Genomic DNA, 14,118 nt, shown 5'->3' with positions numbered 1-14,118 from the left:
CTGCATCCCATAATGACCTTGGGTCCATACTCCCAGAGGGTTAAAGAATAGGAAAGCTATCAGGGGAGGGGATGGGATACAGAGTTCTGGTGGTGGGAATTGTGTGGAGTTGTACCCCTCTTATCCTATGTTTTTTTCAATGCTTCCTTTTTATAAATTAAAAAATCATGATAAAAAAGTGTGAAAATGAGATTATTGCTATAGAGTCATATAATCCTGTGTCCTAGGATATCACTTTATGTCAGTGTGCCTCCATTTCCCTCTCTACCATATAGGACTTTAGGAAAAATAGATATTTAAGTAGGAAAAAAAAAAACACTCCGATAAGCATATAGTCATAGCAGTTAATAATGCATCTTTTAAAAATTAGAAATGCTTGACATATTCTGCTGTTGAGATTTTTCATATGGATAGTGTGCCTGCTTTCTCATGCATATGACCCAGGTTTGAGCCCAGCCCTGACAGCACTGGAGGAAGAAGCTTCAGTGATATGGTATTTTTCCCTCTGTCTTTTTGTCTCTCTGTTTCTGTCTCATTCTTTCTATCTGAAAATTTTGACTTAGAGTGGTGAATCTCCAACAGTGACAAAAAGATAATAATCCTATGAAAGAAGATGTTTTATGCACCTAAATATTTGCCAGATATTATTTGTAGTAGTTAAATATTGAAAAACCTAGAGTTCTCAGTGTAGGGGAATGATTAACTAAAGTATGACAACATCATATGACATGCTAGTCCACTTTATGAATAGCTAAATTCCACACAACAAAAGGGACCGTAAAAGTGAGTTTTAAACTGTAGTGCCAGAAAGGACTGGATTTTTTTTTGTCATGCCATGACTTTCTACATGGCAGCAGTTACAGCTTCTTTACATCCCTTCCACCTTGGCCATGATAAAAGAGACCAAGTATAGATTAGCTCTTCTTTTGCCTGCCTTGAAGATGTGAAAAAGAATCATGTTTCTGCAGAGTAGAACAAGCAGGAAAGGACTGGAGGTGATCATGTACATTATGGGAACGTGTCAGGAACTATTAAAATGCTGCCTAAATAGAAATTGCTGTTGCTGTTATAAATAATCCATAATTGGGCCAGGTAGATACCTCAGTGTCGGACTAGCTTTGCGAGCAGAGACAGACGACCAGGGACTCATGGTTGAGCTGTACGCAGCATCTCTTTATTCATGCAGGACACAGCACAATCTAAGCTGAGCTAAACTAAACTAAAACGAACAATGCTGTCCTTATATATACTTTCCAAGTAGGGTGTGAACAGGATGTGACACAGAAAGGGTGGAGAGAAAAGTGACTGGTGAAAATCAGGGTGTGACAAGGAGAGGGGGCGGAGCAGGCGAGAATTCTACCACTGAACCACCAATGCCCTGGAGGGAGGGTGGTGCTTTATGTAAATGTAAAAGTGATTTATGTAAATAGACTGCAGCTTGAGTGGGATTAAACCAATCCCATACAGGCATACCGGTGCTTGGTTAAGCAGAAGCCAGGGGGAGCTGGCATACTACCCAACACCTCAGTAGTGGAGCACAGGACTTGCAATCTTGAGGCCCCCCAGGGCTGATTCCCAGCACCGTATAGCCAGAACTGAGTGGTGCAGTGCTTTGGTCTATTTCTCTCTCTCTCTCTTCTCTTGGTGAAAACAAAACAATTAATTTTTTAAAGTCCATAACTAATTGAAGTTGCTCGTCTTACTGATCACCGACCACGTTTCCTCTAAGGTTGAAGGAAACAAATTCTCTGTGCACTTCAATATTTTAAAATAGAATCAACAGTACCACTTTAGGTCATTATGACATTCTCTCAGTCTGGACTTTGTTCTAACTTTAAAAACTACTTGAAGTTTTTCCAGAGACACTAGTGGAATGTTTTGAGGCCAGTTTGGAACTTTATTTATAAGATGATGTCGATTTCAATAGTCATAGTATCCCAGAGAATACACTGAATGGGTGTATGCTCACACAAACTTGTGTAAATGATTCCTGGGTCACCCAGAATGGGGAGGGTACTGTAAGGAGTACATTTGAGAGATAAAAACATCCTCCTCCTTATATTCTACTAGTTAAGATCCATTCTCATCTTAAGAGTTGAGAAAGGGGGATTTGGAAGTTGGACCAAATATGATTTGGTATGTGGTAAACAAGTAAGAGGGAGTGAATCAAAACACTGCATGACCCCAATTCCTCTAGCTAAAATGCAAGGAAAGACATATTTAAAAGTGAAGCCTTGCCGCAGGCACCAGAAGTTACCAATTCAGTCCCTAGTAGAGGTTGGTATTTAGTCATGTTCTTGTTAAAAAGAGACAGAGAGAGAGAGAGAGAGAAGGAGAGAGAGAGAGAGAGAGAGAGAAATGAAAAGAAAAAAGTCCAGGTTGCAAAGACAGATATTTTACTTTCCCAAATCCATGGAATTACTACTAGAAGTTTCAAATGTTAAAAAAGTAAGTCAATATTCGAACACGGTTCCACAACAGAATTATGAAAAAAAAACAAACTTTCCTAACAAAAAAAAAAAAAGGTACATACAAAGCAACAGTATCTGGTAGAAACTAACCATGGAAGGGGCCAGATGATGGCACAACTAGTTGAGGGTACATGTTACAATACACAGGGACCCAAGTTCAAGCCCCTTGGTCCCGAGCTACAGAAAGAAAGCTTTGCTAGTGATGAAGCAGTGTTTCAGTTGTCTCTCTGTTTCTCTCCATCTCTATCACCCCTTTCCCTCTCAGTTTCCGGCTCTCTAAATAGAGGGGAAAAAATATGGTAATCTACCAGACCTTCATGCTCCAAAGTTTACTTAACCTCCTTAGGCTCATCTGGGACATCTATCAAATGGAGTGGAGGGGTATCATCTCTGGTTATATCTATAGCTATACAGTAATAAATTATTTCCCAGTTCACCATGAAGAGAAACAAACATCCCTGCTTCCTCTCAGCCGAGAGTTAATATGGAGCAAAATAAATGCAAATAAGGTGTGAATAGGGATCTTTTCAAGGCAATATAATGTTAAGTGGGCATTGTGCCTATGTGATGACTACACTCGAAAGTACAGAGCAAAGGGGAGACAAAGCAAAAATTCTTGTATTTTGAGACTAAACCATGATTTTTCTGAAATGTTACTTTCTCCAAATTCCCACTCATAGCAGGCACATATATACAATGAATGTGGGGTGGGGCTCATTTTCCTGCATGCTTCTCTCAATTCATACCAAATGATATTGCACCCACCGATCCCAACCTAATCAGCGCAATGAGTACCACCTCAGCATGCTTCACTTCAGACTGTGTCCAGAGACATCAGGCATGGAATGCCAACCCTTCACCCTCATTACTCCGGTGAGACCTTTCCTTTCATGGTATTCTCTAATTACATTCCAGGAGGTTCACTTCCTAACAAAGTCCCAAAAACTAGATACAGACCAGGTCCTATAAGATAGAGCATATGTTCATATGTATCCATAAATTAGGGCAAAATATATACCTGAAAGCAAAAATACACAATAGTCTGTAGTGAGTAACAAGTTCATAGTGAAATAGTGTCTACTTAGATTTAGATACCCTCCTCACTTCCTGTTACAGTTCTCTCACTCACTCCAAAGCTAACCTTATCAAAGCAAGGACTGCAAAAGTTGAGTAAGCGCAAGAGACTGGCATACTTTAACAATGACTCGTTAGTCACTATCAGGCCATTCCATCAGCTGGGGCCCTAGTCAGGGAGTCCTGAGATTCCCAAACAGACATGTTGGGCCTAGACCTCGAATAAATCCCTCTCTCCATTGTTACCGGTCATTTCTATTAGCTACAACAAAATAGACCCTTTTGTGGGACTCCATAGGACCTTGCCCTCAACTTGGATCAACAATGGTAGAGAAAGTTCCATCCTCCGAAGGGAGGCTGGACAACATACTCTATGCTACACCTGAGGAAGATGGGTCCTGATATTGGAGCAGCATGGAATGTTCCTACTCATGACCACAGAATGTGAACTCAGATCTAGAGGGATGCAGAGGTCACATAGGCTCCTAAGCTAATTATGGGCCCCAGATCACATGAAATTGATAGGGTTAAAAGTCAACAATATTTATACCCCTTTTCCATATTAGGGGGCTATTTTCTTCCCTGATCCAGCTTTCTGGTCCTTTTTCCAGCCATGTAATCATCTCCCCAGGCAATAACTTGGATCCACTGGCATATCAGATTTCAGGCTCAGGGACAAAAAGAAAAAGAAAGTAGTATAGCCACAGGCCCTTTGGAATATAACTAAAATATGCCTACTAACTATCTACAAAATGGAGGACCCCTCAACTCTTCATCTGCACTATTCCAGCCCTTAGGTCCATGATTGGTCAGCAATTTGTTTGGCTTTGTATGTTAACTCTCTTTTCAGCCACCAGGTTCCAGATGCTAGCATGATGCCGACCAGACTTTCCTGGACAGATGACTCCACCAATGTATCCTGAAGCTCCACTTCCCCAGAGCCTTTCCCCATTAGGGAAAGAGAAAGACAGGCTAGGAGTATGGATCAACCTGTCAACACCCATGTTCAGTGGGGAAGCAATTACAGAAGCCAGACCTTCCACCTTCTGCATCCCACAATAACCTTGGGTCCATACTCCCAGAGGGTTAAAGAATAGGAAAGCTATCAGGGGAGGAGATGGGATACAGAGTCCTAGTGGTGGGAATTGTGTGAAGTGGTACCCCTCTTATCCTATCGTTTAGTCAATGTTTCCTTTTTATAAATAAAAAATAAATAAATAAATAGAATATAGACTCTGGAACTCAATATTTTCAGGCTATATTTCTTCTTTAGCTGTGTTACTTGGTCAAAGTATTTAATCTCTCTAATGTTCAATTTTCTTATCTTAAAAATGAGTATAAAGCCTTAAGATGGCTAACCTGGGAAGGTGTGTGCTTTTTTTTTTTATTATTTTTTTTATTTAAGAAAGGATTAATTAACAAAACCATAGGGTAGGAGGGGTACAACTCCACACAATTCCCACCACCCAATCTCCATATCCCACCCCCTCCCCCGATAGCTTTCCCATTCTCTATCCCTCTGGGAGCATGGACCCAGGGTCATTGAGGGTTGCAGAAGGTAGGTGTGTGCTTTGTATGCACATACATAACCTAAGATTGAGCCCCCCAGCCCCCAGTACAGGAAGTTTCCTTGATGTGGTGTCTCATCCTCTCTATCTCTCTTTCTCTTTATTAAAACAAAAAAGTTGGTTCAGAAAGATGAGACCCAAGAACAGCAAGAGAAGATACAAATAGGTAATAATAGCATTTAGCTCATCAGATTGTAAGGAATGGATAAAATAAACAATGCAAAGGAATTGTCATACATTGCAAGTTTATAAATAGTAAATTTATACTTAATTTTATTCTTTGAGTTCCCCCAAGAAGTAAGGGCCTGGAGATTATCATAATGGTTATGCAGAAGACTTTTATGTCTGAGGTTCCAAAGTCCCAGTTGCACTCCCTAGCAACTCACCATAAGCCAAAACTGAGCAGTACTCTGGTAAAAATTAATTAATTAATTATAGTAAAATAAATAAATCTCATTTCTCCAATGTGTTCCCAGTACACCGATGCTTGTGCTTACCTTGACCCCTACCAATTAGAATCATACATAGATAATAAAGGTATGTTTTGTATTTATAGAGTACAAAACATTCCATGACAACCCAAGACATGGCACGGTAAGTAAAGTGTTGAACTTGTAAGCATGAGGTCCTGAGTTCAATCCCTAGCACAGCAAGTGCCACACTAATATTATGGTTCTCTCTCTCATCCTTTCTTTCTCTCTCTTTTGGTCTCTCATAAATAAATAAATATTCTATTAAAAAATTCAAACTCACAGGGGCAGATAGCATAATGGTTATGCAAAGAGACTCTCATGCCTGAGGCTCCAAAGTCCCAGGTTCAATCCCCTGCACCACCATAAGCCAGAGCTGAGCAGTGCTCTGGTAAAAAAAATAAAAATAAAAATAAAATAATAAATAAATAAATTCAAACACAGTTTGCACTTACTGTTTTACATCTAGCATTTAACACAGTCCTGGCCTGCATTGAGCTCCCACACTTTAAATACATGGCTATGACCTGATTTTATCTGTGAACTATGAAGGATCTGAGGTATCTGTTATGATGTATGTTATTGAACTTTCCACCTGAGACCCACTAGATGGTAAAATAAATATAGTGAGTCACAACCGTATTCTTTTAAAGAAAAAGAATAGGGTAGAAAATATGAGTGTGAAAAAAATAGCACAGTTAAGTACTGTTACATGAAACCTTTGTTTCAGTTACATATGGGAGTATGTTTGGATGTAATGTAAGTATAGTTATTGAGGAACAAAGTCAAAAGAGGTATGATTATTCCCTCTTGTCAATATTAGAAATTTTCATTTAAGTAATTCTGATATAATAGTGGTTGAACGTGTGTTTCCAGCTTATATTAATAGGAACCACTTAAAAAAAAATAAAATAAAAAATAAAAATAAAAAAAAATAGGAACCACTTTTCTTTTAATTTTTTAACTGGGGAATTAACGTTTTACATTTGGCAGTAAATACAATAGTTTGTACATGCATAACATTTCCCAGTTTTTCCATATAACTATACAACCCCTGCTAGGTCCTCTGTCATCCTTTTTGGACCTGTATTCTTTCCTGCACCCACCCCAGAGTCTTTTACTTTGGTGCAACATGCCAATTCCAGTTCAGGTTCTACTTGTGTTTTCTCTTCTGATCTTGTTTTTCAACTTCTGCCTGAGAGTGAGATCATCCCATAGTCATCCTTCTGTTTCTGACTTATTTCACTTAACATGAATTTTTTTCAAGGTACATCCAAGATAAGCTGAAAATGGTGAAGAACCACCTTTCTTGTGTCTCTGCCCTGTGCATATTATCTTCTGTAACTATTTTAGAAAATGACTTGACACTGTCTACTAAAACTGGGCATATATTTCTTATTACCCAGAAATTGCATTTGTATGAATTAACCCAATAGAAATGTATTCATACATTCATCAAAATACACATATGGGAAGTGTTCACAGAAATACTGCTCATAGTGGCCCTAAACTAGAAATTGCCCAAATGCTTATTAGCAACAGGTTAAAAAAAAAAGTGATATATCTACACACAACAGAATTCTATAGAGAAGCAAGAGTGAATAAACTACAACCACACACACAATGTGGAAGTATATGATTGAGTGGGAAAAAAAAAACCAGCGACAACTAGGTGGATTATTTACTTTAAAATCAAAATCAGATAAAACTTTTTTTTAATTTATTTTTTTTACCAGAGCACTGCTCAGCTCTGACTTGTTGTGGTGCTGGGGATTGAGCCTGCCACCTTAAAGCCTCAAGTATGAAAGTCTTTTACATAACCATTACATTATTTCCCCAGTCCATTAATATTTTCTTAAAAATCACAATAATGTGGGAGTCAGGTGGTAGCGCAGCAGGTAAAGCGCACATGGTGCAAAGTGCAAGGAACGGCATAAGGATCCTGGTTTGAGCCCCCGGCTCCCCACCTGCAGGGGAATCGCTTCACAAGTGGTGAAGCCTGTCTGCAGGTGTGTCTATCTTTCTCTCCCCCTCTCTGTCTTCCCCCTCCTCTCTCCATTTCTCTCTGTCCTATCCAACAACCTATCCAACAATGATGATATCAATAACAACAATAATAACTACAACAATAAAACAAGGGCAACAAAAGGGAATAAATAAATATTTTTTAAAACTCCTGTTCAAGCCCCTGGCTCCCCACATGCAGGGGAGTTGCTTCACAGGCTGTGAAGCAGGTCTGCAGTTGTCTTTCTCTCTCCCTCTCTGTCTTCCCCTCCCCTCTCCATTTCTCTCTGTCCTATCCAACAACGAAGACAGACAACAATAATTATTACAACAATAAAGCAACAAGGGCAACAAAAGGGAATAAATAAATAAATTTTAAAAAACTTAAAAAAAAACTCCTATAAAAATCAGAATATGGGAGTTGGGCAGTAGTGCAGTGGGTAACCGTAGGTGGTGCAAAGTCCAAGAACCTGAGTAAAGATCCTGGTTCGAACCCCCGACTCCCCACTTGCAGGGGAGTCACTTCACAGGCGGTGAAACAGGTCTGCAGGTGTCTATCTTTCTCTCCCCCTCTCTGTCTTCCCCTCCTCTCTCCATTTCTCTCTGTCCTATCTAACAATGATGACATCAATAACAACAACAATAACTACAACAACAATAAAAAAACAAGGGCAACAAAAGGGAAAATAAATAAATATTTTTTAAAAATCAGAATAATGTTTATTTTATCCTTTGGGTCACAAGGAGGACATCACTTGTGTAGGCAACATTCTCATTCTTGATCTCACTACCTCACACATGGGTGAAATTAATTGGTCTAAAATCATTTGATTTGTGATTTTTTTCTAAATTATTTCTGAATCTGTTCTAAATTACTACTTCTACATATAAATTTTTTTAAAAAGTTAATAGGCAATCATATTATAAGTGTGGGAAACACTAATAGATACACATCTCTAATGTGTTCACTTTTTTTTTTCCTCCAGGGTTATTGCCGGGGCTCAGTGCCTGCACCACGAATCCACTGTTCCTAGAGACCATTTTTTCCCCTTTTGTTGCCTTTATTGATGTGTTCACTTTCATTACCACCAAGTAGCTAACTATTATTTTCTTAATAACTCCAGGATCAGGAATCTATTTATTGTTCTGACAACCTACTTATTAGAAAGCTTCTCCCTTACATTATAAGCCATACTTCACCTCCCACAGCCTGTTCTAATTGTTCAACTTTCCTAAGGAATCACAAATAGATCACACTCTTCTACTACCAATACCTCTTTTGAGGGTAGTTAACATATTCACTCTCCCACCCAAATTCTCTCTTCTCCAGACTAAAGATCCCCACGACTTTTCATCACCCTCAATGTTTGATTTTAATTCATCTCTTGTATCTTGATTGTGTTTATTTTATGTAGTGATGCCCAGAACAGAGCATAATTCTGTAAGTGAAGCCTGAGAAGAATAGAATAGAACAAGGGGGTCAGGCGGTAGCGCAGCGGGTTAAGCACATGTGGCTTGAAGCACAAGGATCCCAGTTTGAGCCCCCTGCTCCCCACCTGCAGGGGAGTCGCTTCACAGGCGGTGAAGCAGGTCTGCAGCTGTCTATCGTTCTCTCCCCCTCTCTGTCTTCCCCTCTTCTCTCCATTTCTCTCTGTCCTAACCAACAACAATAAAAAACAAGGGCAACAAAAGGGAAAATAATTTTTTTTAAAAAAAAGAACAACAGGGAGTCGGGCTGTAGTGCAGCTGGCTAAGCGCAGGTGGCGCAAAACACAAGGACCGGCATAAGGATCCCGGTTCCAACCCCGGCTGCCCACCTGCAGGGGAGTCGCTTCACAGGTGGTGAAGCAGGTCTGCAGGTGTCTATCTTTCTCTCCCCCTCTCTGTCTTCCATTCCTCTCTCCATTTCTCTCTGTCCTACCCAACAACAACAATAATAACTACAACAATAAAACAACAAGGGCAACAAAAGGGAATAAATAAATAAAATAATAAAAAAAAAGAACAACAAATTAAATCATCACTTCTATCAACACACCCTAAATTCTAGTGTGGTCTTTCTTAAAATTTCACATCAGAAATATTCACTCCAATTGAAACATCAGATAAAATTTTCTAGATTTATTTTATACTAATACTATTAAGCTCCCAATTCATCTTTTGTGATTATAGTCTACTCTCTCTTAGAAGTCAAAACATTCATCAGGCCCAACTCCTAAACTCAGTCTTGAAGGTAGAGGAGTATATGTTATGAATAACATATACTGGAATAAAATCTCTCTATATGCCCTTCAGTTTAAAACCAAAAATGGAATCTTGGTTTAACACATCATCCCTTCTCCTTGAGTGAGCTCAGTGCTGAAATGCATTTAGAGGAAAAAGTGAAGGAGGTAAACAGTCTCAACTCCAATATCTGCCCTAAAATAAGCTATGGTCCAGGACCCCATACAGTGTAAGCCATGAATGAGTTTCTGAAAAATCTGCCAGTTGCTGGGTTCTGCTCATTTTTCCCTCTGCCTTTGTGTGACTAATAGTGTGTGGTGGGGGGAAGGTGTCATGAGTGGGGAGGAAGTTAAGAAGGAATTAGATATTTTTCAAGGTATGTGAAATTAAAGATACCTCTGAAGAAAATTTCTATGGAAATTCCTTTCACCTGGGAGAAAACAAAAAAAGAGAGCCTCAAGAACACAGAGCAGACAAACCTTTCTACCCAAACTTCCTGGCAGCCTCAGCGAGTATTTTTAACATCTGAACTAGGTGGAGGAGAGGTTTATTAAGCCAGGCAAGCACCAGTAAGGGAGAGAAGCAGTCAGGGGCTCCTAGTGGCGAGTGGGCCTTCTTCTCAAGGACAGGGGCGGGTAAGGAGGGGATCCCCAAGTCCCGAATGCAGGAAAGCTGCAGCAGCTCACCTACCTCATCCACACCCGCTCCATTTTCCCGGCGCTCTGCTCACCCTGGGGGGCTCCTCACCCGGGAGTGGCAGCAGTCTGGGAAAAGGAGACTCCTGGTCCACGAGCCTCCAGTGCAAAGGGCAGCGGCAGCCCGGTCCTCCCCAGCTCTCTGCTTCTGCGGCGGCGGCAAAGAGAGCCCTCTTCTCCCAGCTCGTTTTTAGAATCTCGGTTTGACGTGGCCCCCACCTTCAGCTAACGGCGCAGCGGGCACAAGGGAGAGACTGTTGTGGAGCTGTTTGGGGATCTGGGCAGCGGCGGCCCTGGCGGTGCGCGCACACCCGCCCCGGCTGAGACACGACTGGCTGGCACTAGTTGCTCCACACCAGCTGAGCTGTCAACCGCGAGCAAGCGGAGGCAGAGGCGGGGCTCCCGGCAGCCAGTGTGCAGCCTGGGGCCAGCCCCAGCTTTGCAGTCCTGCTCACTCACACCTTCCTGCCTTCTCTCTGTCTTGATGATGTTGGCAGAAAGACAGAGTGGGGCTCCCAGCACACCTCAGGCTCTCCTCCCTCCCGCTGAGGCGCTTTGGATAAAAAGTGAGCCCTTTCCATTAGGACCCAAGAGAGAAGGGGGGAGGGGGAAGGAAGAGCATCGGGCAGTAATAGGTGTGATTTAGAAAGAAAGAAAAAAAAGGGGGGCATATATATATAAATATAGATAGGCAGTTAAAGATATTAGTCAACCCTTATCTGTAACCTTGAGAGAACCACTGCAGTTTCCAGTGGGGAATAGGGACACAGGCTCTAGTGATGGGAATGTTATGGAATTATACCTCTGTTAACTTATAACTTTGTAAATCAATATTAAATCACTAATAATTTTTTAAAGTAAAAAAAAAAAAGTGAGCCCCTCGAGGGAGAATCTGGAGAGGAAGTCTTCCTGGGTGACTGTAGCAGCTCACACGTAGGTAAGCCCCCTAAACTCGAATGTCAAAAGGTGTTAGATGCTGGCTGAATGCAGATGCACACACTAGATAATTGTAGAACACGATGCTGGCTCCCTAGAGCACTGACATGTCAATCTTACCATTAATCTGAAGCCAGGAACCTTTACCAGATGGAAAAGCATCCTAACAGAACCTCTTTATCTTGGACACCCTCCTATTTCTCTCTCTCTCTCTCTCTCTCTCTCTTTCAGTTTCCCCAGCAAAGGAACAGAAAGTTCTGAACTTCTCAAAACACTAGAAAAGCTTCCAGGCAGTGACCATCACTATGACTTAAAATCTCCCCTTAATATGGTTAAGGCAGTGATGTATCCAGTTGAGCACACACATTACTATATGCTAAGGACCCAGGTTCAAATTCCTGGTCTCTACTTACAGGGTGGAAGTTTCACAAGCAGTGCAGCAGTGAAGTAGTGAAACAATGCTGAACGTCTCTCTATCTCTCTATCTACCTATCTCTCTATTCCCCCTCCCCTCTCTATTTCTCTCTAGCCTATCAAATAAAATAAGTAAAATCTCCCCATAATTGTTTTAAGATCATGGGAAAATGGCCTTTGGCAATGCCATTGCCTGAGAGCCCAGGCCATCTATTTCTGTAACAAAGCTGAAACAAATCAGACAGGCTATAAGTAGAGTGTTACAGGCCTGACATTCCTTTTGCATTCTAAAATATAACCTTTTTACTAGGTGACACAGTCAGTTATAATTAACATTGCCACTGACTTTTTGTTAGTTTGCAGAAAGCATAGCGTCTACATGCAGCCATGCTAGTTTAGTTATATTTGCTTCACAGATGCATTTAAGACTAGACAAGGCTCAAAGTCTCTGCTGAGGTTCACAAAAATTGTCTTCTACAGAGTGCTTTCCCAGAGATATGTTTTCTGAATTTCTGAAGATAAGAACAACAAAGTTCTCTAGAATTAATTGATTCTCGGTGAGATCCTAGGAGTCTAAACATGGAAGCATCTTGACAAGTCTGAATACTGCAGTGTGTATTCTTCAGGCAAACTGTCATCCTGCTTTCCATCTCAGATTCATTTCCCTAATTACTGTATATAAAGATTAGGGGCTGCACTGGGGGCATTAAAACATTTGAGGGTCCAGAGAAAATGTCAAAAAAGGCCTCCAGTCTAGACTCCCTCAACCTCAGACTAAGACCAACTGCTTTTAAGCTCAGAATCTTGCTAGGAATTTTTTTTTCCTATTTATTTATTTATTTATTTATTTTACTGCTCAGCTCTGGTTTATGGTGGTGTGTGTGTGTGGGGGGGTTGAACATGGGACTTTGAAGCCTCAGGCATGAGTCTCTTTGCATAACCATTATGCTATCTACCCCGCCCTATTTTTATTTTTGTCACCAATGTTTTTGCTGAACTTTTGTGCTTTCTCAATTCTACTATTCCCAGCAGACTTTAAGAAAATTATATTTATTTATTTTCCCTTTTGTTGCCCTTATTTTTTTATTGTTGTTGTAGTTATTGTTGTTGTTATTGATGTCGTCATTGTTAGATAGGACAGAGAGAAATGGAGAAAGGCGGGGAAGCCAGAGGCGAGGAAAGAAAGACAGACACCTGCAGACAGCGACTCCCCTGCAGGTGTGGGGGGAGGCTCCAACTGGGATCCTTACGCTGGTCCTTGCGCTGGTCCTTGGGCTTTTACACCACGTGCTTAACTCACTGCACTACCCCTGACTCCCTAGAAAATATATTTTAAAGTCAGGTTTGACCTAAGAAAAAGCTCACAAACCATATGCCAAAAGACCTCCTGCTGCCTCAGAAGTAAAATAATAGCAAATTTTATTTAAAGAAGGTTAGAGAGAGTCAAGTTTCCATCTTCCATGTCAAAGCTGATGCTATATTTAGTTTTATCTCAAAACAAATGATGGGCTGCTGAGTTTGCAGAGGAATTCTGTCTACGGTCACACAGGCACTGCATTCAAGAAACCACAGCATTAATTAGGTAAACTGTAAGGTCTCAGAAGTGAGGCTAGAAAATATGCTCATTTATTTTTAAAAAGTAACTTCTTTCACAAAGTTCTTGACATAGTCACTGCAGAAACAGTTGCAAAACAAATAACTATGTAAAAAATAAATTACATACGGCACCCAGAAGTGATCAGCATTAAAATGTTGTTCAGGGCTGGGGAGATAGCACAGTGGTTATGAAAAATAACTTTCATACCTAAAGCTCCAAGGGCTAAGGTTCAATTCCCCCACACCACCATAAGCCAGAGTTAAGCATTGCTCTTACTTAAAAACTAAATTAATTAATAATGATAATAAAATGTTCATTCCCCCCCCCCAGTTTCTAAGAAATTCACCTTCTAACCCAAATGCTGACTCTCTTACACACATATAAGTTCTTGAGAAATTTTTGTCTTTCAAATTGTATTTAATGTCAAAAGCCCTTGCTTTTTGTATTCAATTTTTAATCACCTTATTGGAGGCTTAATAGTTTACAGTACAGTTGTTGACATATGGGTATAATGGAGGGAAGCCACACAAGCAGTGCTGCAGTTGTCTCTCTCTCTCTCTCACTCTCTAGCTCTCCCTCCCCTCTTGAATTCTATTTGTCTCTACCCAATAAATAAATAAATAAATAAACAAATATTAAAATACTTTATTTCTTAAATGAATAGGC

General features: G+C 40.5%; 1 protein-coding gene across 6 annotated transcripts in view; it reads right to left on the bottom strand.

The window, feature by feature from the left end:
- PDE4DIP (phosphodiesterase 4D interacting protein) overlaps positions 1-14,118 on the bottom strand; it is a 245,515-nt gene that overhangs the window by 200,904 nt on the left and 30,493 nt on the right. For 3 of the 6 annotated variants that reach the window (XM_060201991.1, XM_060201994.1, XM_060201993.1), the window contains exon 1: positions 10,501-10,822. The exons of 2 other annotated variants lie outside the window; for them this stretch is intronic. In XM_060201991.1, coding sequence (XP_060057974.1) covers positions 10,501-10,520 — 20 coding nt within the window. In that variant the 5' untranslated portion in view covers positions 10,521-10,822. Of the gene's footprint in view, positions 1-10,500; positions 10,823-14,118 lie in introns of those variants that run through there. One more of the 6 variants, XM_060201992.1, reaches the window with a different exon arrangement.

Source organism: Erinaceus europaeus, chromosome 11 (assembly GCF_950295315.1).
Source record: "Erinaceus europaeus chromosome 11, mEriEur2.1, whole genome shotgun sequence".
In the NCBI taxonomy this organism is placed as follows: domain Eukaryota; kingdom Metazoa; phylum Chordata; class Mammalia; order Eulipotyphla; family Erinaceidae; genus Erinaceus; species Erinaceus europaeus.
The sequence above is the reverse complement of the archived record's forward strand: the minus strand, read 5'-3'. Positions and strand labels throughout refer to the sequence as shown.